The sequence below is a fragment of the Tetrao urogallus genome (genome assembly GCF_951394365.1).
Source record: "Tetrao urogallus genome assembly, chromosome: 3".
NCBI lineage: Eukaryota > Metazoa > Chordata > Aves > Galliformes > Phasianidae > Tetrao > Tetrao urogallus.
Window position 1 is genome coordinate 58,977,898 of NC_136815.1, and position 25,260 is coordinate 59,003,157.

At 40.4% G+C, this 25,260-nt stretch overlaps 2 protein-coding genes across 2 annotated transcripts; both read right to left on the minus strand.

The window, feature by feature from the left end:
• Positions 1 to 810: 810 nt before the first annotated feature.
• PDCD6 (programmed cell death 6) lies at positions 811 to 8,785 on the minus strand (the record flags this gene model as incomplete). Its single annotated transcript, XM_079533270.1, has 6 exons — positions 811 to 909; positions 2,723 to 2,832; positions 3,344 to 3,502; positions 4,237 to 4,281; positions 5,829 to 5,890; positions 8,724 to 8,785. The coding sequence occupies 6 exons, from the start codon at positions 8,783 to 8,785 to the stop codon at positions 811 to 813; spliced, it is 537 nt and encodes a 178-aa protein (XP_079389396.1).
• A 788-nt stretch (positions 8,786 to 9,573) lies between these two features.
• EXOC3 (exocyst complex component 3) lies at positions 9,574 to 24,518 on the minus strand (the record flags this gene model as incomplete). Its single annotated transcript, XM_079533191.1, has 12 exons — positions 24,342 to 24,518; positions 22,057 to 22,276; positions 20,382 to 21,063; positions 16,488 to 16,605; positions 15,622 to 15,747; positions 15,358 to 15,458; positions 14,836 to 14,946; positions 13,980 to 14,130; positions 12,494 to 12,616; positions 10,923 to 11,084; positions 10,181 to 10,308; positions 9,574 to 9,745 (listed from the first exon to the last, which is right to left on the minus strand). The coding sequence occupies exons 1-12, from the start codon at positions 24,483 to 24,485 to the stop codon at positions 9,574 to 9,576; spliced, it is 2,238 nt and encodes a 745-aa protein (XP_079389317.1). The 5' UTR covers positions 24,486 to 24,518.
• Between the last annotated feature and the right edge of the window lie 742 nt (positions 24,519 to 25,260).

Here is a 25,260-nt window from a genome sequence, read left to right on the forward strand (position 1 = left end):
TTTGTAAATGTTGAGATTGAAAGGTTTTGAGAATGCTTGACCATCAGGGCCGCTGCAGAATGGATGCTTCACGCAAAAGGAAAGATTATTTGCATTAAGAGGGAACCGTATATCCAGAGGATTTAAGAGTTTGAAGGGAATTAACTGAAGAAGATGCAGCGTTGGAAATTAATGTGAAGAAGTTATCTTTAAAAATGGCCTAAGGATACCCTGAAAGAAGCAGCTAGAAAGTAAAGACAGAAAGCAGAGAAGGCCATCCCTCTTAAGTGAGAGGGATCGTGAACTATAAAAACAAACAAAAAAACAACCTGCAACACAGGAACACAGCCACCACCCTCCAAAAAACTGTACAAATGTAGACTGTACATGTTGGTCTAACATTTTTACTTCATTTTAAGTTCTGTATTAAAAATTAATACATTATACTCTTATAAAAGTAAGGCACATGCAAAACATGTTGTGCAACTTCGGAGTTTTGACTCTTACCAACTAACAAGCATTATTTTAATTTGGCATTTCTAAAGTGTCCTTTGTCCCCATGCAGGATATGTGGAAGAAAGTTAAGTCAGACAGGGCACCAGTTACGTCTAGATTCTGTGCTTTGTGTGCTACAGTAAGCATGATATGGCTGATCTTAGAGTTGTAAAACACAAAACCAAACATTGATTCTAAAAGCGATGATGACGTACATACAAAATTTACGGATGTGAAATTATATCCATTACAATACAGCAATTATCTTATTCAGTACACGATGATTTGGCAACTCCAGTTTGTGTAATGCCAGCGGGGGCTTCTTAGATGTCAATGTCATACAATGCTGAAGACCATACAGAGGTACTGCTCGTAGGACACCTGAATCCAGCCATCCTGATCAGTATCATAACGTCGGAATACATCAGTCAGCCTCTAAATACGTGGAGAAAGAAAAAACATCTTTGTGTACAGGGAAAGATCAGACTGCCACACTTTCATGTATGAATGCTGCTGCTTTGTGCCTTTTGTAGACATGGCACAGTGTCAGGCACACAGAGGGAGCTCTTTGCTGTGTTTCATGCTTGAGCTGTTCAGTGGATCTGATTCTGTGATCTCAGGACACACCTAAGCCTATCTAAGCTTTTATTTATAAGCCAGAACACTTTTTATAGCTGGCTCTTCAGGAGCTGGGAATTAAGCAAAATTCTTGCTACCTTTGAGAGTCAGCTGCAGACAGGAGCTGAAGAGTACTATTACTAGTTTTCTATCCCAGTCCACTCAATGTATCACTAATATCTCAGCTGTCTCTGAACAATCCCCCAGAGGACAGGCAGTGCTGGCAACAGACCAGAACAGCTACCTCTGGTTTCACTAACAGCACATGAATGATGAGCAATGGCAAAGACCTCTTTGCTAGAATTTAAGTTGATAGCAAATCAAAATTGGCTCATATTTGCAAGTGAATATAAAAGCAATACATGCTTCAGCAGCAGCATTTGACTTAAGGCTACAAACATAAAGCTAAAGAAGAACAAAGCACTTAGGCAAATAATGAGGATCCCAATTACACAGAATCAGAGTTGCAGGGGTTGGAAGGAACCTCTGGAGACAACATCTAAGTCCGACCTTGGAGACTTGTTTCTCTTCTTATTGCATGCTGGAAGCTAGCTTAAGGTACAGTGGAAACACTAGATGTGTTAAGAAAAAAAAGGAAAAATTCTTCTTCCATTCTCTTACTAAAATTCAGCTTGACCTTTGCTGCAGTTTCCCAGCTTTTCCTCAGAGTCTCGCCTACATTTCAGAAACGCTAGAGCCACTTACATAAACCATTCAGTGACTTCTTTCTAAACAGAAGAATATATCTGCAGAGGGACAGCCTCTTTCCTTTTTCTCTTGCTCCCCATAAACATTCCTGTAACTGAAAGGGTGGGTTGGTTTTCTGTTGCTGTTTGGTTTTCGGTTTTCATGGATCCAAGTTGAAGGAGGGAAGATTTAGGTTGGATGTTAGGGGGAAGTTCTTTACAAGGAGAGTGGTTAGGCCCTGGAACGGGCTGCCCAGGGAGGTTGTGGATGCCCCGTCCTTGGACGTGTTCAAGGCCAGGTTGGATGGGGTCCTGGGCAACCTGATCTAAATGTGTATGTTTGGTGGCCCTGCTAGGTAGGGGGGTTGGAACTACATGATCCTTGAGGTCCCTTCCAACCCGGGTGATTCTGTGATTCTGTGATTTTGTTTAAAATGTCTTTTACTACCATTGCCCCTTCAGGAACAGCAGAGATGAAAGATCAAATAATTTAGCTGTTAGGTCAAAAATCTTGTAAATCAGAGCCTTAGACTGAAATAGAAAATCCTCACAACTTAGATTGCAGGAACATCTTTTTGGAGTACACTCAAGAGGGCAACATGGGACATAACACACTCCAGCTTGAATGCATCCAAGACCCATAGAAACTGTGTATATCATAGCTAATGAAAAGAACACTAAATGAGGCTGTATTTCATTTTTTCACCCCATTAAAAATACTTAAGAGGTCAAAAACAACTTCAGATTTACTTATATGGGATGCAAATAGATAACGAGTGAAGATCTACAGCTGGGGATGTTTCTAGCTCTCTTGTGCACTTTACTGAAGTGGATCGTTAGTCATAAGCAAGTTCTAGTTCCAGTATTATAAAGCGAGAACCATAAAAGTTGAACACAACTTTGTTTTTTTTCAATTGCCATTAAAAGTACATCTCCTTTCTTACCTGTAAAACAACACAGCACTGAATAAAGTCATCGAAAGCAACTTGGCCTCTTCCCTGTCTGTCAAACTTCCGAATAAGGGTATCGTAGAACTGATCAGACAGCCGGTAACCTTGGACAAGAGAAATCCTTTAGGATGATTCAATTACTACAGTGTTTCTGGACAGAGTGCTGGGTTGTTCAGCAGGCGTGGGCAACAGAAGCAGAAAACAGAAGTTACGTGAGACTTGTTTTTTCCTGCTGTCTACTGAACAACACAGGTGCACAAACAGAAGGCATGCAATATAAACCATGCTCAATAACAACAGTTACACACGGTATAGTAAACATCATTATGGATTAAAGTGACCATTGATTTACTCACAGAATGGAAAAAACAGTTCACACACATGTACTAGCACATGCACTTTCATTTCCTGCATAAAGGGAAATACTTCTAAAAAGCAAGCCAACAATGCAGGGTTGCAACTGTGGCAGTGTCAGTAAGAGGCCCCTCGTCCTGCTGCCTTTCGCATGTCTCATTTCTATTTCTAGTCATGGGTCCCAGCAGTGCAGCCCCAACAATACCAAAGTCACTGGATGACATAATCCAATCATAAAAACTGTAATTACAAATGAATTACCAAAACCTGTTAGTGCTTGCTTTAGTTCATTTTTGTCAATCATTCCAGAATTGTCTCTGTCATACGTTCGAAAGACATTCTGCCAATCTGTGATGTACTTCCAGACTCCAGTGAATTCATTGAAATTCACACCACCTTTGTTCTCTCTGTCAAACATGCCTGAAATAAAAAAGAAAGCCATGTAAGAACCTCAGCTCTGCCAAGTCTTGAGGAAGGTCTGCTGGTATTTTAAGAAAGAAACCAGTGCTTTAGGGAGTACTGAAAACAGGCGAGGAATTACTAAAGTGATATTTAAGTCATTCACCAAAGGAGGAAAGGATAAAGCAAGAAAATCAGAGTGAGTTACAGAATATTTATTTTTCCTGTGTTTTCATTTCCAGTTTCAAAGCATTCAGGGTTTGACTGATAATCCAGTGACAAAATGAGAAAGGACTCATTTTCTTAAGACCCATGAGAAAGCCTACAACATCTACGGACTGCCAGAAGCACTGGAACATTGATTACAGATACCATCCCCTTCATGGAGATTGCATTGCACATTGGATGGAATTCTGACTGCTGCTGAGCAAGTTTTAAACACAGGGCATTCATTTATAGTTCAAAAAGGTCAATACTTCAGTTCATATCTTACAGCTACTGAGGAAAAAAGAACTAGAGTTAGAAAACCATGGATTCTTTACAGTCGCAGATCAGCTCACTGACACCACGACCAGACTGGTTCATCAGACCTTTAAATGTGCATTCAACTTTACAATAGAAAAACAATGTACAAGTACTGTGATAATTGCGTGTATTTGTTTCTCTGAAAATAGTCTGCAACAACTGCTTTCTCAAACTGGAGCTGAAAAACCAACAGAGTCTTTGCCTACTTCACAACACGCAGCCATACTCACCAAGAATTGACCTGACTGTCGCTGGATTGAATGGAGTCCACGTGCCTGAAATAGAAAGAATTACTTTGTTCCTCCAGGCAACATTCAAAAAAGGCAACTGAACAACAAGCAAACAAAAACCCACAGGAACCCTAAGTAGTGAATTCTGAGCTAAGCAAGTCAGCTCCTCAACGTTTAACAAAGCTGCTTTGAAGTAACTGTGGTCTTGATGACTTCTGACAATGCTTTACTGATATTGCATAGAAACCCAACATTTTTCAGGCTGCACACACACACACAAAAAAAAAAAAAAAAAAAAAAAAAAAAAAAAAAAAAACCAACCCAAAATGCAAACTAAAATCCAGCTGAGAACCAAAGCCTTAGAAGAACCAAGAATAAGTTTTTTTCTTCCCAGGTTGTCGGGAGTCTCACTTGTTTCTCATCAGTAAAACTAAAAATCTGACCATTTCCTATTCTACAGATGGGTCACTCCAGGACATTGAGTGAAAAGCACAGGTTCTTAACATCACAGAGCCACACAGTGCAACAGTTGAGTTTTGTATAAATCCCCTCTCCATGCTGAATTAAAAGCATTGTTTAAATCAGCGTTTTCAGGCCAAGAAATGTTACTGCTTAGACAGGCCTGAGCACAGCCATGTGAAGAGGAGCTTTGGACTTCTGTGAACAGCTGCTACTGAATGTGGAAAGGCTACTTGCTTTGGACCAGTTTTCACTGGGTTGGAAACACTGCGGAGTTCTAAGGAGCAGAGTATGTTAACTTATTTCATGTAGAAAATTTCAATAGACAGATTCCATACAGAGAAACCATAGCAACTTCAGTGCTGAAGAACTGCACTGATTTCAGCTTGTTCAGCCAGCCAGCAACAGACTGCCTCCTCCTCCCCTGACACAACAAATACCTGGACATGTCGGCGCAGGAGAGAGAAAAAAAAACAAGAGGCAACGAGGCAGCACAGGATTTTACTATGCAAATAACTCTACTATGCAATAACCCACCCTTCCCAGATACACATACTGCTATTTGCATAAATTTGACATGTTGAAAAGCTGATTGTCAAGAACACATTGAACTTCAATATACAGTGAGAACAGTGAATACTTTCTTAGTATTACGTTCTTTTGGCCCATGTTGGACTATGACGCACAACCCTCCACAGAGGATATATTCTGGAAAAAAAACCAACACCGCCACCCCGAATCACCAGAAGGAAGGAAAATGTGACTACCGGAAAAAAAGTCTTCTGTTTTTATTTGGCTTCCTCGAGTTATTTGAGCATGCCCTAGTTAACAATTCAAGCTAGGTCTGAAGTACACCTTTCTACTTGGTTAGGAAAAAAAGTGGGAAGAAAAATGCCTCGTTTAAAAATAAAAAATTGCCACCTTCACTTCCTGCACCGTACTGAATGAAAAGCTCTCACGTGCAGGAAAAAGGCTGGCTGTAAATGTCTGACCTTTGCTCTGGTTCAGAAGGAGAGGTGCAGTGGAGATGAAAGCGGAGCAAAAAGTCAAGAACAAATGAGTCAAGTAGTCAGACTGGCATGAAATGTAGCATGAAGTCCACAATAGGCCTCCTTCCCCCTTTACAGACTTACCATTGGATAGTGCCTGCTGAAGCTCTGTATCTGAGATTACTCCACTCCTGTCTTTATCAACCCTGGAGGAGGGGAGAAAAAGTGGCATGCCTTAAGTTGCTGAAATTAACAGGATTTAGCTACAAGCCTCAGCATTTCTGTTCTTACCAAATAAAATGCAAATAAGATTCATTATATATAAAAAAAAAAAAAAAAAAAGTAAATCACTGTTTAGTCAGTCACAGCCACTGCAAATTAAATGCTTCGCTCACACTGATAAGACATTCTGGATATGAGTTAAGAAAGCTCTGAGTTTTCTCCATAAGAACGCGTGACACACAAACACACTGACAACGGAACAGTTTGGGTGTAACTCAAGGAGGCAGCTTCCCTCTGTTTCACACAAGGGCTTTCCCCCTGCACCTGACAGTTTACCCCCTCTCCGTTCCAACCATTCCAAAGTCCTGCCTCACTGATCCCTGTGCAGAAGCAGAGGGTCCTTTTGGAGCAGCTGGGGCTGCTCTGAGCTGACATGAGCAGCACGGGGCTCTGCTCACAGATCCACCCCAGGCCCCACTACCAAACCTTGCCATGTAATCCCAGCAGAGTTACAATCTGCTTATCTTGCTCTTGACCATCAGTCAGCTTAGAGCAGATCCTGCCCCTGTACTCAGCATTGGTGAGGCCTCACTTCAAGTACTGTGTTCAGTTTTGGCACCTCAGTACAGAAATGACATTGAGGTGCTGGAGCAGGTCCAAAGAAGGGCAACAAGGCTGGTGAAGGGCTTGGAGAATGTGCCATATGAGGAGAGACTGAAGGAACTGGGGCTGTTCAGTCTGGGGAAAAGGAGGCTGAGGGGAGACCTTATCGCTCTCTTCCAATAATTGAAAGGTCCTTACAGCAAGAGTGGGGTTGGTTTCTTCTCACTGGTGACAGGACAAGGGGAAATGGCCTCAAGTTGCACCGGGGTAAGTTTAGGTTGGATATCAGAAAAAACTTCTTTACAGAAAGGGTTGTTAAGCACTGGAATAGACTCCCCAAGGATGTAGCTGAGTCCCCATCCCTGGATGTGTTTAAAAACCATTTAGAGGTGGTGCTCAGGAACATGATTTAGCAGGGGGCTGTTAGAGTTAGGATAGTATCACAGAATCACAGAATTGTAGGGGTTGGAAGGGACCTCCAGAGATCATCGAGTCCAACTCCCCTGCCAAAGCAGGTTCCCTACTCCAGGTCGCACAGGTAGGCATCCAGGCAGGTCTTGAACATCTCCAGAGGAGACTCCACCACCTCCCTGGGCAGCCTGTTCCAGTGCTCCATCACCTCACTGTAAAGAAGTTCTTGCGCACATTTGTGCGGGTTGTGATTGGACTTGATGATCTTTCAAGTCTTTTCCAACCTGAGCAATTCTACAATTCCATGAATCTTCCTCACAGCCACCAGGTATCTATTCTGGAATTCAGCTACCCACGATACAGCAATTAGGATCCAACCGTGAAGGTGACACGGCTTGGGCACTGAGTACTGCAAGGTGCTCCTGCCAAGCCTTCACAGGCTTAGCTTTTGCTGCAAGAATCCGCCACGACATCTGGAATGCGCATTTGTGCTTTGTTAGTAGAAAAAGAAACAGATGCCTTAAAAATACTCAAACATTAGTATGTGTAACTAGAAACTGAAACTTGTGCTTCAGCTGATCATTTACCCTCTGATCCCCTAAGATGCTCTTGAATGTATTGAACAAAGATCCCAGAACTGCTGCATCTATCAGTGCAACAGAAAACCACACGCTTTCCCCTTCAGCCAGTTATTTATACACCAAAGGATTTTCCCTTTCATTCTATGCCTGCCAGATTTCTCGAAAGCTGTTTGATGCTTATTTATGTCGAAAGCCTCTTTGGAAACTATTTGGACTACATAAACTGTAGCAGTTTTATTCATATCTATAACCAATCCCTTGTCCAACACACTCATACAGTGGTAGCCTTGCTAGCTGCATTATTTAAAATGGTTCTACTGGTGGAGAAGGCAGAATGTCCACCTGCTTCCTTCTGGACCAGCTGAAACTGGGAAATGGCATCACACGTACTTCCTTCAAGTTCTCAGATAAAGTGCTTTTACACAAGGGTGGTGGACAACTGTCACCTCTCTGAGTCACTCCTGTATTAGGCCAGGCAGTAACTCTTACTCACTGCTGATCCAAACCTAGCACTCTTTGAATCACAGAATGGCTTGGGTTGGAAGGATCCTCAAAGCCCACCCAGCCCCACCCCGTGCCGTGGGCAGGGCTGCCCCCCAACAGTTCAGCTGCCCAGGGCCCCATCCAACCAGGCCTTGAGTGCCTGAAGGGATGGGGCACCACAGCTTCTCTGGGCAGCTGTGCAAGCACCCTCTCACTGCCATCTGAACAAAGAATTTCCTCCTAACATCCAATCTAAATCACTCTTCTTTTAGTTTAAAGCCATTCTCCGTTGCTCTATCACTATCTACCGGTGTAAAAAGTCAGCCTCCCTCCTGCTTATAAGCTCCTCTCAGGTAGCAGAAAGCCCCCCCGAAGCCTTCTATTCCCCAATCTGAACACACCCAGAGCCCGCTTACTCCATACCCAGCCTCCCTGTTACCGGAGCCCAGACGGACCCTTCGACACATCTCCCACAAAATGGGCCCGAGGGACGAGCTTCCCCAGGCTCTTCACCCTCCACAGACTGCGGCACTCCCGGATTCCCAGCAGGTAACCTCCCTCGCTCTACCCCGCCTCCCCCAGCCCTCCTCACAGCTCTCCCTTGGATTCCCGCCGCGGGAACGCAGCCGCAAACCTCGGCCGACGCCCAGCGCCAGTCAGAGGCGTCCAGCCCCCTCCCAAGGCCCGCTCGCTCCCCGTACCAGCTCGGCGAGCGGCACCGAGCCCTCCGCGGCCTCACCTCTGGAAGACGTTCCACAAGAACGAGGGATCGGGAAGCCCCATTCCGTGAGGCGCAGCCATAACGGCCGCCCCAACCTGGACAGCGCGAGCCTTATTCCGCTTCCGGGGGCGGGCCGAGCGGGCGCAGCGGGCGCGGAGTGACGTCACCAGACCGCGCCCACGCGGGGAAGCACGAGGAAAGGCACGTGACGCCCGTCGCCATGGCGACAAGAAGCCGGTGCGGCCTCCTGTGTAAAAATTAACTTTTAAATCTAAAGCTCGTTCCCTCCTCAGCTAAAACACAGGACACACAGCAGAACGCGGCCGTGGTTTAGCGTTTTATTGAACAAGTGGTGCTTCGTGTGCTCTTTTTAGGGAATCCACAAAGACGACATTTTGTACCTCACGCCCTTCTTAGCTATTTATTGATTCCCTCTGCAGCTCCCCCGGTCAGGAAGCTGGCTCCATAATTAAGGTTTTTGCCATAAACTATTTTACACCAAAGTAATTACATACACCAAGCATAAGGTGGGAGTGGAATGGGGAGGTTAATGTACACCCAATGCTGTGCCATGGGACGAGGGCTCTGGAAGAGCAATACACACCCAGCACTGCCACAGCTGTGTTATTTTCAGTGTATCTTTATACGTTTGCAATGCCATATTTCATGACTAGAAATGTATTTGCTGAGAGCAGTATCACCACCTGCAGAAGTCTGATTATATCCCATATCCCGACCTTGAGAAAGAAACATACCTAGTGTGCACTGGACATTACTTGAAACAGCACTGCCAAACTCGCCCTCAAATATTTCACTATTTCACACCTGTCAACCCATGCCAGTAATATCACATGAACAGAGCTGTCCATTACTTAAGAAGTTTTGCCACATTTAGAGTAGGAACTGTAATTTCTTTAAAAATTGGCACGTAATTTGGATTGGGTTGGCTCGGCCCTTGATCCAAAGTCTCAATGATAGTCTGCTTCATATCTCTGCTGGCATCTCCTCTCACCGTCAGCAAAGCTGCAATGTGGTCATCCCTGCCAAAGAAAAAAGGTAAGGCTGGCATTGGTTCTTGCAGAAGTAACATTGTGCTAGAAATAGCACAGATCATCCTTTCACGCACATTCAGCGTGGACCTCTAATTCTTAATCAGATCTGTGGTCACAAAGAACTGGCTTTTTCAGCTATCTATAAGGCACTATTTTCTGGCGATGCTCAGGAATCTAGGATGCATTTCACCCTCCCAAAACACAATGGGAATAGTCTCATTGTTTCTTTGCCATACCAATACTTAAATGCATATACCTGCTAGTCCAAAACATGTACATTTGCTATCAGCATTATTAAAAAAAAGCAGCCACATTTCAAAATATGATTAATACGAACACATTATGCATTGTTTTAAAATTATCCCATTGTTACAAACAAACTAGGATATTATCTATTTTGAGTTTGAAGGCAAAGAGAATTACCTGATATCTGGGTATTTACTGACTAAAGTTGAAACTTCCAGATAGAGCAGGGAAGGGTCAGTTAGTTTGATAACCTCTGCAATGGCTTCAATGATATCACAAAGTCCTTCAGTGTCCTCTCCAGATCCCTGGAAAATAATAATTAAAAACAAAAAAAAAAAGCCAAAAAAAAAACAACAATAATTTAAAAATGACTAAAGAAATTAACCCCCCCCTCAATATCACAATTATACACAATTATTTAATTAGTATTATTCTTATTTTGTCTGAGAATGCTGTCAAATTCCCTGAAGAGTGGAAACTTTAGCCATTAAGACAAAAATGTTTGCGAATTGTCACATTAAGCCTCTTTTCTGCATTTCCCTATTCCTCCTCATCTGCAGTCATTATCTCCAGAGTATCATAAAGAAAGCCACGTCTGACAAACATGTCGTATTTATCCACACAACTCTGTATTCTGGTCTACAACTGTTGCTAATCCGCAACACAAACATTACGAATAACTGAAGTGAAAGCCAGGTCTGCCTTTAAAGTTTATGTAAAAACGTGCCACTGCGAGGCCATTCAGATACTGCTTTAGCAGTGGGCTTGTGTTTGTTCATGAACTCTGTCCATGCCCCCACATGGCATTCTTGTTACTGACTATGTGTTTTAATTCAAACAATTAGCACATAGCAATGTGTTTTAATTCAAAATTGTTATAAATTACCAAGTTAACATCGTTATTGAAACAGATACTCACAGATGCAAGCTTCCTAAACAGAAATCTGAACTGTTCGGCTTCTTTGATCATTTTTTCTGCGCCCTCTTTTCTCTCTTCTGCATTCTTGAAAGAGATACGTTTTAACATGATCGCCCTGATGTACTCCACAACCACCCTTCGATGGGCCTCCATAGTCATCGTCTGAAAGAAAGAAGTGGTGGCTTATGCCAGCGATAACTGCCAAAGTCCCCATTCAGAGCAACAATCAGGCTCTGAAACACGTTTTTGTGCTTTATCACCAGGATACGGCTTTCACTAATATAACATACTTGGAATGGCTTCAGATTTCCATGATGCTAACAGAAGTGAAAACCTGCTCTGTTCACACGGCTTTTAAAACCTGACCTTTCAGAACTGAGTTAATCAAAAAAGTTTTAACTCCAGGGAAAGACAAGCGTGTCCTACCGATGCTGGAACATCAGATGTGCAGTCTAGGAAACTTGTGCTGGGCCGCAATCAAATAGCAGGTATAATGAATGCCGAAAGTCGTGTTTGACTTTTTTTTTCCCCTAAGGTGGCAATAAACACTACATGATGAAACCCACGTGATCTCTGAGATTGGTATCGATGACTGAAGAAGCTCGTGTCAAGCACAATTACCTCACAGTAACAAATCAGTCCTGGAAAACTGTTCCATGGATACAGACTAGTTCTGTGACCACCTAACTTCTTTCGTATACTTTTTCTAGACTGAAAATTCTTATAATTCACGCACTTAAAGGCCTCCAGTATCTCTAGATCCTGAAGATGAACACGTAAAAAGGTCAGAGAAATTTTAAGCAGTCCCTTCTATCTCCATAGGAGCTCAGGTAAGAAAGAATAACCGTATGATTCTGTATCTTACAAACTCTCCCAAGAATTTCTTCAAAGGCCTCATGTAAATCCTGATCTTGCTAGCTTCAAGTATTTCCTAAAGTGCTGGGAGTAATTTTAAGACACGCTATCTTAAATACACTCAAATTGACTTTAATTCAGTAAAGGACAAAACTAAGAAGAATAAAATTAAAAATTTCAAGGCTAAAGGAAAAAAAAAAAAAAACCTTTGACAGACCATGGGAAAAATATATTAAGATCACCTACATACTGCTATGTCATTTTTAGCATGCATTATGCATTTGGTCAATCTCATGTTGCCAACTTAACAATGCCTTCCCATCTTAATGTACATGTTAAAACAATACATTAAGTGTGCAAGGAAAAAATAACTGCAGGCAAACAAATCTAATCACATATCTATCTATAAACTTCTGATGCGAGGTAGAAAAATTCAAGCTGGTAAGAATATAATTTAGTAATATTACAATATATTTTCTGTATTCAGTCCTGCAAGTCTAATCTCTGAAAACATCAGATGGCTGTGAACAAAATAGATGAGAAATGCTCAATTCAAACTAATGCAATACGATTACAGTTTAATTTCCAGTCATGAATCAATTCAGAATTTCAACGTCTGTGTCCCAATTTTACATTCCATACAGCATCCATAAAAACCCAACCAAAAGGACATTCAGAGTATATTAGCAAGGTACCATAGAATATTTTGCACCTACCTTTTTATAAGGCTTTTTTATTTTTGCAAAGTCATTAAAATAATCCTCTACAGTGACACAAATAGTTCCCACAGCATTAGACCCCAACAACCACTTCTTTGTCATCAGCTCATTCAGATGGGGCTGAGAAGATAACAATTATAATTGATGAGATGAGGTTCCTGACACTTTTCATCAGATCAGTGCAATTAAGAAAAATAAGGAAACAATTTTAAGTGTTACATATTTCTGAATTACATTCCTTCAACCAGAACAAACAGTTAACACAGAAAAATGATGTGAGGGGTTGTCAGAACTGCGGCTGCCATAGAGCGCTACCTCGACATACACACCAGTTGTGAATGTAAACCAACTGCACTAACCTAAGCATTTATTTCACAAGACTCCAAAATCCTTTAGGATTTTCTCTAAATAGAGAAATGTCTATGCTGAATAAAAAAAATTAAGATCCAAGAATAAAGGTGCCTTAGGAGGACAATTCCAGTTTAACACAATGCACCTTTAAGCTGTTGCAAGAACGAAATTTGGTGCTTGTCCCCTTGAGCTGCTACTGGCTATTCCTGGTGCCACCACATCCTTGTGTCCATACCAAACTGGGGGCCTAGGTGCTTTATGCCTTTCCCAGAACTCTGTAACATGCAATTCCAGTATTCTCAGCACCCACACAGGCCTGCTATCTTGTTTCCTCTTCCCAGTGAAAATAATCTGCACATCAAAGCATTGTACAAATGCTAATGGAGACACAGCTTCAAGTTAAATAATTTCAAAGAATGCTCATTTGAGTATTGAGGGCTGAGTGCCTCTTCATAATAAACTAACACAGTTAACAAAAAAAATAAAGGTCTTGCTGAAGAGCTCCAGGTTTAGAATAACAGTGCTCCCACATCTTACTGCGAATCACTTCAAAATGTCATTCACAACCAAAATACTCAGAACACCTTTCTTCCTTCCACATCTCTCTCATTTCTCCACCTTCCTGCCCACATTTCCACTTTCTCTTAAACTGTACATAGCCCCTTTTTTTTTTCCCCCTTTCCATTTTTTAGGCGGATTCTATCAGAAGCCAGAATTCCTGAACTGAACTTATCAGTCAGAAACTGACAATCTTTACTGGCAATCAACAATCTTAATGGTTTCCCTTATGGCACCTGCACAAAGATAGCAGCTTATTATCAGTAGCAAATAATTGTTACAATGCAGCTGTGCAACTATTTGTCTATGTATACTCTACTAAAATATACGTACATTCACTATTACAAAGCAGCTGCCTGAAACAATCCCGTGAAATACAATCAAAAATCCTTTCAGTCTCTGACACTCAAACTGTACCAATGAAGTTCCCTTGCATTTTGCCAGCACACGTTCAGCAATCAGGACATTTCATACCTAGATCATTCCTGAATTATTTTTCCTAGGAAATAATCCTTTTTGTGTTTTTGGTTTTTTTTGTTTTTTTTGTTTTTTTTTTGAGGAAAAAAGTTCCAACCTCTAAATCCATGAAGACTTCATCTAGCAGGCTAGAGCATCCTTCTTTGGCAATGATGTCTAAAATCACATCCATGCTTGCATGACTGCTTGATAATGTCTCTTCCATTTCAACTTTCAAGTATTTTCTTTTCAGACTGATAATAGATTCTCTGTGACAAATAACAAGGCCTTTCATCATCCACTGAAGAAGATGCATTGCTACTAAATTTTCCAAATGCATGAACAGAAACAGACATACCAGTCTTACTTTTGCAACGTGAAACAATGTTTTCTGCTTGCTTTGGAAGCCTTAAGTGACTCCTCAGCATGACTTTCCAGTGAGCACACTAACTTACTTGTATGTTCCTTTAAAAAAATAAGAACTACTGCTCATTTGTAGATGGGAGAATGGCAGCAGAAAGAGATGAAGGAGAGACTGGATTGCTGAACTCTGACACATATGAAGGACTTCTCTTGTTTTGAAACACGAGCAATGAGGATTTCTTTCTCCTGCTTTAATATTCTAAATAAAGTCAACTATACCATTAATGTCCTCTGTTTCATCCACCTTGCTCACAGTGCTTGAAGGTGGACTTTGAGAGAACAAATGTAAGAAAAGATAACTGGTCCCAGACCAATTGAAACAGACAATTGCAATTCTGAAAGGAAAGTGGCTTTTCACATGAATCTGATTTGGTTTGCCAACAGGAGTAACAAGGCTTGCTTCCTAAAATGTTAAATACATTTAAACCTGTTGGCTTTCTTTAGTCAGCTAAACTATCTCACCTAAAACCCTCTTTGTATATAAAAATGCAAGACAGTGCTGGGAACGTGCAGTATTACAAATTAAATCCAGCAAGAAAATACAGACTTACTTAAAAGTTTGACAGTTGTTGATGACTGCAATCATGTACTGAACATAGCATTGAGGATACTGGCGATTTTTAAGATGTTCTTCTTTGTAAAACTGTGCTTCATCTTTGTATCTGTAACACACACAAAGAACAACAGTAACCAGACTCAAAATCTGTAATAACTACACACCGTAGAATGAAATGCTCCATAAGGACTTGACATTTATCTACAACAGTATTTTCAAGGGCTTGTTGCTCATGTGATGTTTCGTCTCTCTGTTTCTCTCTTTGTCATGAGAAAGGATTACCAGTTTGAAATACCAAAGAAAGAGGAACTGACTCCAAATACCAGAGCCAAAGAGGAACTCGTACAGCCACTCACCAACACAGAACTTCTCTGGTGAAGGAAGGAAGAAAAGAAAATGAAAGAAAAGCTTGGTTGGCACAAGGAGACAAAGAAATAAAGAAATATCCACAGGAAAACCAAGCAGTGAAGACAACTGGAGGCAAGATAAAGTATCTATACTTTAAAATTTGTTTTACCTGGTTAGAAACGAATTCATTTGTTGAAGGCATAGAAGGAGTACCTTTGTTTTCAAATCTTCACTTATCTGAGCAGCTACCTGAAGATTCTGCTCAAACATCTACATTAAGGGAAAAAGTTTAGTTGTAAAGGCAGGCCTACCTCAATGGGAAGTAAAAGAACAGTCACTGGCACCAATTTTATTAAAAAATAAATAAATAACCAACCAACTGAAAACTCCTCTGCATTTTTTTTTTTTCTAGAATAAACAACTTTTCTTATACCTGAAAAACAATAGCTGGGAGTGTAGTCTGGTAGTACCCATCTTGATCTGCTTCTGGCTCAGTTTCTTTTACCCAGTCTTTTTTATCTGTCTCCAGTGCTTTCCTTAGCCAGCCAATGATGTTAGACTACATCAAATAAAGCAACCAAGAGAAAGCAGAGATTGTTTAATCCAGCACCACAATAAAACAAAATAAAATATTGCAATATTTGGAATAGCAGTCATAGAGAAGTGCAGTAACAGATAACAAGATGAGATGGGCATCAAGTCCAACTGGTTGTGGTTGCTAGGCATGTTTTAGTATCCAACAAATGAAAACAGCTAAAGATCTCTCTCCTCTGCTTGGCAGAGCTCCCAGACTTAGGAATTCAACTGAACAATACAAGAACACCCAGTCCAAAGTTTCACATACCCCAACAGCCAGTCTGAGAGGCAAACAACATTGAATCTTTAAAGAAAAAAATCATTTAAAAGCCTGACAACCATATACTGATTCCTCTGCCATGGAGCTGACTGATTTTTGATGACTAGCAGTTTAAAAAAAGATGAAGTGTCACCTGTTGCAAGCAAGATGCGGCGTTTTTGTATTTTAAATGCACTTGAAAAGGCATGCATAAAAGGGAATGCTCTGCTTAGGCAGCTGACAAGCATTACATGAAAAAGACTGGCAAATATATCCCTTGAGCATCCTGATTACCTTGAAAAGATCACATCGGTATCAAAATTATGTGAAGATTTATACAAGGAAAGGCACTGAGTTCACGTTTGTCACTGCATTTTCCTCTGATGGAAGCACAGCACTTTGAGTACTAAGGCACGTGTGGCCATGCACTCATATGAAGGAATCTTTGAATTATTACTACTTACAGTGAGCGTTGACATGTACTTGCTGAGAAGCTCATCTACCACATTTTGTGAAAGCAGAAGATTCAGAGAATTTGCATCCACTTCAGGAGACAGCTCTGAATTCCCCATCATCTCTGCACTGAGTTTAAAAACAAAACAAAATATGCCACAATATTTCAGATAAGCAAAGGAAAATGAGATGAAAGTTAAAAACTACACAGCTTTTGTGGTCTGATCACCACAGAATTTTTACATTCTCTGTAAACGTACTTATTGCCACTAATAAGAACTTTTTGGAATGGACATAAAACTGAATGAAAGAATAGGATCTAAGGAGAGTTAGCCCAGCGTACATTCATAAAAAGTGTTTAAGGCATTTTAAATATTTATTTTTAAAATATCAAAGTGTTAACCCTTTTAAGTTTTGAGCAGAGCTACTCAAAGACCTTCTGTTGTGCTACTTTACTTCCCCATCGGAATTAAAGTACACTCAAGTAAAACCTAGCACTGCTTCTTGCATTGGTAGAGAATATACTTGCTATGAGAGAAGACATCTTACAATCTAAATCAAAAAGGCACATCACAGGTCCAGTACCATAACAGCCCTGCTGGCTGTACTTGCTTCATTGCATAGGATTAGAAAAACTAGAGCAACCCTCAAGAACATTTTTAAAAGGTTTATGGAAAACTGATACTTCACAATGAGATTTTTCCTCTAAACAGAAGTTGCTTGCTATGTCAAAGCATAAAAATTGCAAGAATCTTTAAGATTTTGAGCTTAAAAATAAATAAGTAAACAAAGCAAAAATGCACTCCTCAGAGTGCATTTAGTTAACAACTGATGCAAATATACTCAGAGGGAAAGAAAAAAAAAAAAAGTTCATTTCTCCAAGAGTTTAGTTTCTAATTTCCGCAAATTCGAGGTGTCCTTTGGGGATATGCAGTGAGTCAGCTCAGCAGTGCTTCCACATCACAAAAACCACTGCAGCCCTAGAAACATCCAACAGCTAATTGCTAATTACTAAACAAACGTGTTGTCTGTGAAGGCATAGAACCCAGTGCAACCGAGCCCTCTGCATTTGTAATGTCATTCTGAGGTGCAGGAAAGGAGACAAGATATTAAGGCTCTCAAGGTTGAATCCCACTCCATGGCTGTTCACATAAAGAATACAACAATAGTAATAGCAGGACCTGTTCTAGAGTCAAACAGGGGTAAAATGAGAAGCTGGCTATGGCGCTATGCTGTATTAGAGAGTATTTCTAATCTCATTAACCACCATCATCCCTACTTCACAGAAACATCAAACTTTTCTTAAGGCACACCAACTGAAGCCATAGAACAAAGACCGCAGATCCTTACTTCCAGTCTCAAAGACTTTCTATGAAATACTCCTTTCCCAATTGTTACAGAGGAAACAATAACACAACCCTTGCCAGGAGGCTTCTAACCATCGGAAAGGGTTGTTTCCCATCACAGAACATTCATAATTAAGTTGAACTTTAAGCCAGAATTGTATTCCCTGGAAACTAACACAAGAAAACTTCTATGCTGCCTTTCATGGCAGGCTTGACGCCAACTCTGCTGCATCTTGTAAGAAAGGTGTTCAGCTCTGGGACGTCGTCCAGACACACAGCACCGTGCTTTCCATTCACTGACACTAACTGCAGCAATGCTGCTCGACTCTCTTCTCAGCAGTTTTAGCAACACTTGACTGTAGCATCTAATAAAACAACGTTGTGAACAAGGGCATCAGCAGAATCTTACACAACCCAGATTTTTCTAAAGAACAGATTAGAGCCCTGATCCCAACCTAGGGCAGGTTTAGTAACTGCAGTATGTTTTCAAAACTCTCATTGACAAAATGATGAGAGACAAATACATGAACACAGTAAAAACTGCATCCCACTCAAACAGTAGTGGCTGTTATCCACGTGAAGATCACTAATTCTGAGCTATGAATGGAATCTACTTCTAAAAAGAGCTTACAAAATGATCACTTTCTACTTCAGCAGAGTGTATTTTAAATTCTTATCCTTCAAAATTATAAACAGAAGCTACGCACCATCTTCTTATCAATTCATTACATGGAAAAGAATGCTCAAGGCATCCCTTTATTGGCTTCTACCTTATCAGCTGGTTTAGAAATGCAGCTGTAATGAGCATAAACAAAATACACGTTCCTATGTCCTCTATGATGTTCAACTACATTTACTAAAAGTAAAGAAAGATTAGAAAGGACAAAACTATTTTCCATACAAGTGAATAGGAATGTAGAGCTTATTTTTCATTCAGGAAAAAGAAGGTTAAACTGATTTCACAGAAGTTTTCATGAATTTGTGGAAGTTTTTGTGATATCATACAGGCCAGCACAGTTTATTATATTCAGATCTCTATAGAGATGTCCAGCAACTGAGATTTGGTTAAGTTTTGCAAGAATCCCACTGGAATACTTCAACTTTCCTAGATTCCACCACCCTCTGCACAAGCTAATTACCATCTATATAATGCTCTATTGTAACCTAAAAGAACACAATTACTGTGCTGCCCTCTCAGGCTTCTCGGCTAGGAACTAGAGACGCTCACAGCCTTCAGCTTTTCCTGAGGTGTTTCCTCACTGACAGTTTTTAGACCAAGAACTGTCTCAACAGAACATCAGCCCAAGGCTGTAGATGAAAAACCTGGGAGCAGGATTTCTGCCCAGACAGTGCCCCCATAGGAAGAGAGAGTCCCACATTACAGATTTACTTTCATTGCTTCATTCCTCTGGCCCTCTAATAATAATGAAGAGAAGGCCAATGAACTCAGCTCCTTTATCTTATCAGCTGCATCTCAAGTATACCCTTCCAGCCCATTTATTAAACATACATTAGGGGCTCCTCCTGGATGTTCCCTATAGGGAAATAAAACAGAAGAATGTCACACAGTAAAGTAAAGCAAAGAGTAATCCAAAACGTATCTTAAAACAGGTCATAAAAACTCCCTGGAACAGTCATATCTCCATCCTATTTGCTGAACGGTGCTATACTCTAAACCTACCAGGAGCTCTATCTGTTGAAACAGGGAGATCAAATAATCAAAGACAGCAAAAATCATACACAGTTCAGATTCTGAGTCACTGCCAGCTATTGAGAACAAGGTTAGTCATAAAGCACAAAAAGCTAGCAGTACTTTTTCCCAAATAAATCAGTTGCTTAGTAACTATGTGTCAGCAAAGAATAAAACACTGCCATTTGAGCTTGTTTCTATCAGGAGAATGAGAGGACAGACCCAACCCTTCCATTATTCCAACATATCACAGCACTCAAAAGACACTAAGAGTTTGACAGTATCACGGGAGAGAACCTACGGGCAGAAATTCTTCTAAAGAAACAAAGTGTCACGCAGTAAAATCCAGATAAAATCTGGAGGAAGTTACTACATTCTTTCCTTTTAACAGTCATGAAGCAACACTTAAACAGTCCCACGCTCTGCAGAGGAGAACAATAGACAGTAAATAATCACACTAATTTACTGGGGCTATGCCCAACGAAAAACATTTTGCTTTGCATACACAAGCTCTCCATCTCCTCTGCTCTCCCCGTTTCATCACCAAGCAGTGCACAAACACACTGCTTTAGGCTGACAGCAGCTCCACGCTGCTCTGGAACTGCGTTAAAGCCTCAAACTTACAAAGCCACTCAAAACCACGTACTAGAAAACCTGGAGAAGTTTTAAGGGGTAGCTTCCAGAAAGTAAAAGGCATTAACAAAAATCAACAGTCCTTTACTATTATTCTCTTCTTTTTTTTTTTTTAATAAACAGCCTTATCTTCTTTATCTTCTATTCTGTTAACAGACATGCAATTATTAGTACACAGACTGTGTTGTGTATGCTTATCCTCAATTTTTCTCACAGAAAGATAAATGGGACTTTACCTTTTGTAAGTATTTAAAACCCAAGTTAGAAGGCTAACAATCTCATTTGCTTCCAGATCCTCTGCAGCAAGCTCTTGCATGCGGGTGGACAAAGCCTGATGGTACATGCTTAGCAATCTTTTGAAAATGTCATAGTGTGGGGGAAAGCATTGATCCAGCAGGGTTTTAGCCACCAGAAGGTCATCAAGGACATATTTACGTATGATTTCTAGGTGACGCACGAGCCACATTTTGTCAGATCCTCTACTATCTGCTTGAGTGCCTTCAATTCGTATGCTCACAGTTCTTTCCAAAATGTTGAACATATTTTCCTTCCATTTCTTTGGCCTGCCAGGAGGTATGAACCCAGTTTGTTTTTTCCGGTCTAACATGCGCCTGTCAATTTTTTCCTCCCTTTCGATTATCCTAACAACAGAAACAAGCAAGGTCGGATCTCGACGGACTGTAACAAGAAATCTCTGAACCACCATCCACAACTGCTTGGCCAACTCCTCAGAAAGTTTCTGCATTTCCCCAAAGTACGTATGGATGAGGTTCATGTCATGTGTGTTTTTGCTGTCCATGCGATACTGCTCATACATCAGGTTATCACGAGAGCACTCCAAATCCATCAGTTTTCGATGAGCTTGCAGAAGTTCCCCTCGCTCAATCAGATCTTGGGTCTCCCTCACTATCTCTGGAACTGCAACAAAGGCAAAAAAGAAGAAAAAGAGGTAAAAAAAAATAAAATCAAAATTCCAAAGATAAACTCAAGACAACATGAGCACTAGGAAACAAATGGGAAAACTACATTGAGTATTAAGGGAACAATACAGAATAGGATTAGGATTCAGTGGCAAGAAGAAGAAAAATGGAGAAAATGTCACAAGAACAGCAGATAGTGATAAAATCTGGCAATCAAATAAAAAAAAGCACATTAAGACAGTTACAATCATTAAGTGTGGTGAAAAACATTTGATTTGCAATGAAAACATTTGGTTCACTGAGAGGAAAGTTATCATCAACTCTACTTTGTAACAATCTCAGGGGAAACACTTCACACCCAAAACCTCTCAGGATACTAGAAAACAAAAGGCTGCATTCAGGTCTCAACTGCATTCAAGGGGGTAAACTAAAACAACATCCCTGAAACAAATTAGCACTGGAACATACACAAATTCATTGTTCTTTGCTAGATGTTACTTCAAGTGGAAATACAAATCAGCCTTGAGGTTCTTAACTGCTGTGTGAGAAAGACTGCTAGGAACCCTCTGACTGGAGTTCTTGCTCCTTGACATTCTGCATTTGCTTGCAAACTTATTTGCCTCCGAAGATCACCTGGGACCCAAGCCCTGCTGAAGGTACCCAGCATATTTCACATACACCTGAACTTTCTGTAAATGCTGCTTGCATAGTTCAGATTTCTACACTAAAAATATGATTCCAGCTACTAATCACAAACAAGAAGCTTCTTATTGACTTCTACCGATGATGAAGATAAGCCAGATTGGAAGCTTTTACAGAGAAATTTAGGTGAAATATTATTACTTTGCTGAACACGACATCTAGGTGATTTCTCTTTAATTCTTCATTCCCAGCAAGGTCTGAAGTTTCCCACATCATTCTATAACCATGGTTTGTACCACTTTGAAGTGCTTTAAGACTGTGACAGATTATATACAGAATAGCAGATTACCTGAAAATATGTTCTTGAGATTTTCTACAGCAGCTGCCAGCTGGCTATGTTGCACTACAGCATCTTTAACGTCCTTGAGGTTTTCAATGGCATTGATGCTCTGTCTCCAGTCTTTATTGACATCTATCAAAGACTGCTGAATGTCCTTTACATCATTCAGTGCATTGTGCAGTTGACTTAAACCCGTCCGTACCCCATCTAGCTGTGACTGGATTGCTGCCTTGAATGCAAACAAAAAGACAACGAACTCTCACGTTAAGCATAATGCATTGTAAGTACTGCATTTTCAATATTTCTCCAAAAATTTTTACTTAGCAGTACCTACTATTGCCATATTAAAAAACAAAACAAAACAAAAAAACAAAAAACAAAACACTAGATGTTTGGTCCACGTAAAACAAGTAGATTGACAAGGCAACTACTAGATTGTTATGGCATACAGCAAGATTATTGATATAGCTCTCTCTTGTGACAGGCAGTGCTTGAAATAATAACTCTTCAAATGGGCCATTACTCCTGAATATCGTTTTAAAGTCTTGACACACTACTAACATGCATTATAAAGCATATCTTCATGAAACAAATCAGATCACATCCATGTTTTAGGTAGCTAGCTTCTTAAAAATATGCAACTACGATGAAATCGGGCAAGAGAAAATGAAACTGGAAATAACAGAGTTCAAAAGACGAGCCAAAAGCCAGGCACAAGGGAAAATTCCATTGCTTCAAGTCCTTGAGTTCAGCAAACTGTAAAGCAATGAGGCACACACAGTTTAGCTCGGCTGTGGCCATAACTTTTGCTGTACATGTAAGGTCAAAAGGCCTGAGCTGTCACGGGTTTGTTTTTGTCTGTTACTAGAAGCCAAAGAGGAAATCCTGGTAGCTATGAACAACATTTACTGTGTTTTAAACGTAAAGGGAACATCCCAAGAAAATGCAGTCAATCTTAAGCCACAACTGTTTATATACCTCCAAACTACAATACACTGATTTTACTGACAAAAATGCTTTTTTTTTTTTATTTTTTTTTTGTCAAACTCAGCACAGCCAAGCAGTGGCACGGCATTTTTATACACTATCTGTCTACGGAACTGCTGCATCAGCTGATTTTCCCCTACAGTAACTGAGGTACCTAGGTTACTGAAATGCAATGTGGTACTTCAACAACCGAGAGAAGACAAGTTTCTAAAGCTGGCTGTAGTTGATACAATGATACAATGATTTAACATTCAGTCCATCTGATTCAGTTTTTCAATTTATTCTGAGGCAGATCTTCCAAGTTTCACAAATTCAAATTTGTACATATTTAAATTCTGCAGCAACTGATGTTAAAACAGCAACCATCAACTAATTTTTGTCACTGACTCAAACAGCCAAAGAAATTCCAAACAATAGACACCCACCCAGATGTGCAGTTTGCCTCTCAACAATCAATGGGGGATGCTGGGAAAGCAGGGGTACAGCATGCAGACTTTTCCTCCTACAATATGTATTCACCTTAGACTGGACTGACCATCACTTACATAAAACCCAAACAAAACCATTGGGAACAGTGCTCAGTACTTCAGTTTTGTTTTTTTTTACCCCTCAAGTGACAGCCCTCAGCATTAAGCTGTACAGTTGGCATCCTTGCAGCCTGGTCTCCTTAGAGCTCCATGAAGCTATAATCCATTATAAAGAGTGGAACCCTGAATGTAACTGCTTACACTAAGCTTCATGGTTGTTTGTTTTTTTCTTTTTCTTTTTTGTTATTGTAAGCATAGTTATTACTATTATGCTAAGAAGGAATGCAGGCTATTTTCAAAGCTGCACTGTGGACAGAAACATTCAAAAATCCTCAGATTTTTTGAGTCCTTTAGCAAGGACTCAAGAAACCTTTTCTTCTTCAATGACATCACCATACACTATTTGGAAGATTAAACTATCATCGACCATAAGCTCAAAGTCAGAGACTAAACACATGCTCAGCATCGATCGTTTTTTCAGTCCATCACCAAGTTTTGTTACATGTTCAATATTCTATTGTCACAACATTTGCTGGCTGACAGGCTACACTGCAGGAGGGAACCTGTCTGTGGATAAACTGTACAAGCTACAGGTCATAAGAACATTTGAAACACTTGAACAAAACTTCAACAGGATACAAAACATTTGCTCGCATTAGTTTCAGGCTGCAAAACTTCTCTTTTGCACTCAGACCAAAAAAATTCAAGCCCATGATATAAAACTATTTGAATTAAAATGTAGAAGGAAAAAAAAAAGACAACTCATCCCATACTGCGTACCTTGAGTCGAGCTTCCACTGAAGCCTTCTTACGAGCTTCCCTCCTGCGATACTGCTCCACTTTATCCAGCTGATCGGGACGCTGAAGCATTCCAGCCACCCTCTGAACAGCTGTTGCAACCGCTTCCCGATCCGTTTCCTCCATGGCTGATTGGGACCTCAATATGCCTTCATAATTCAACAGCACTGAAAATAAACATAACGTTTTTAGAACACACACTTTCACTTGATGGCTCTCCATAATTTCAAACTTAACTAGGGAGGAAACTTCAGCAATAAAAATGCTGCAACTTGACGGAAGCATCATTAGAAAGCATTACAAAAAATAGGAACTGGAATTACACAAGAATCACATTTGAATTCACTTAGCTCTGTTTCATTACCCGAAATGTTCTCTGCTTAGCATTTTGTATTTATCTTGCTCTATGGAAGCATGTGTCAAAAAATGATAAAAATAGCAAAAGAAGAACTGCAAATATTAATTTATAAAACAAACACTATGTAACCTCGGGTAGGTCTGCCTATTAAAAGGGTGCATACAGGAATCTGGTGGCTGCTCAAAGCACAAACTATCGAAGAACTTAAACCCACTGGAAGTGAGATCTATAGTCCCCTCGCAGTAGCTTAAATTTGGTATCAGCAGTGGAAAGAAACATAACTATGGAAGCTCTAAACCCGAAGACTTAACTATAAAGTACTTTTGTTTAGATTTTTGATGGAAGATTTCCTCCCTGCACTCTATTTCCTCTTTAATTACAGTATTTGTCCATCAGAAGTGCAGGTATGCAGGGAAAAATTAATAAAACATTTTACCTGAGTCTGCAGTAAAGCGTAGTTAAGTCAAGACATGCATGTAAATGAGTATTAGACATTAAAAGCAGAAAAGATAAAATTAACTGGCTCTCAGGCAGGCCTGCTTT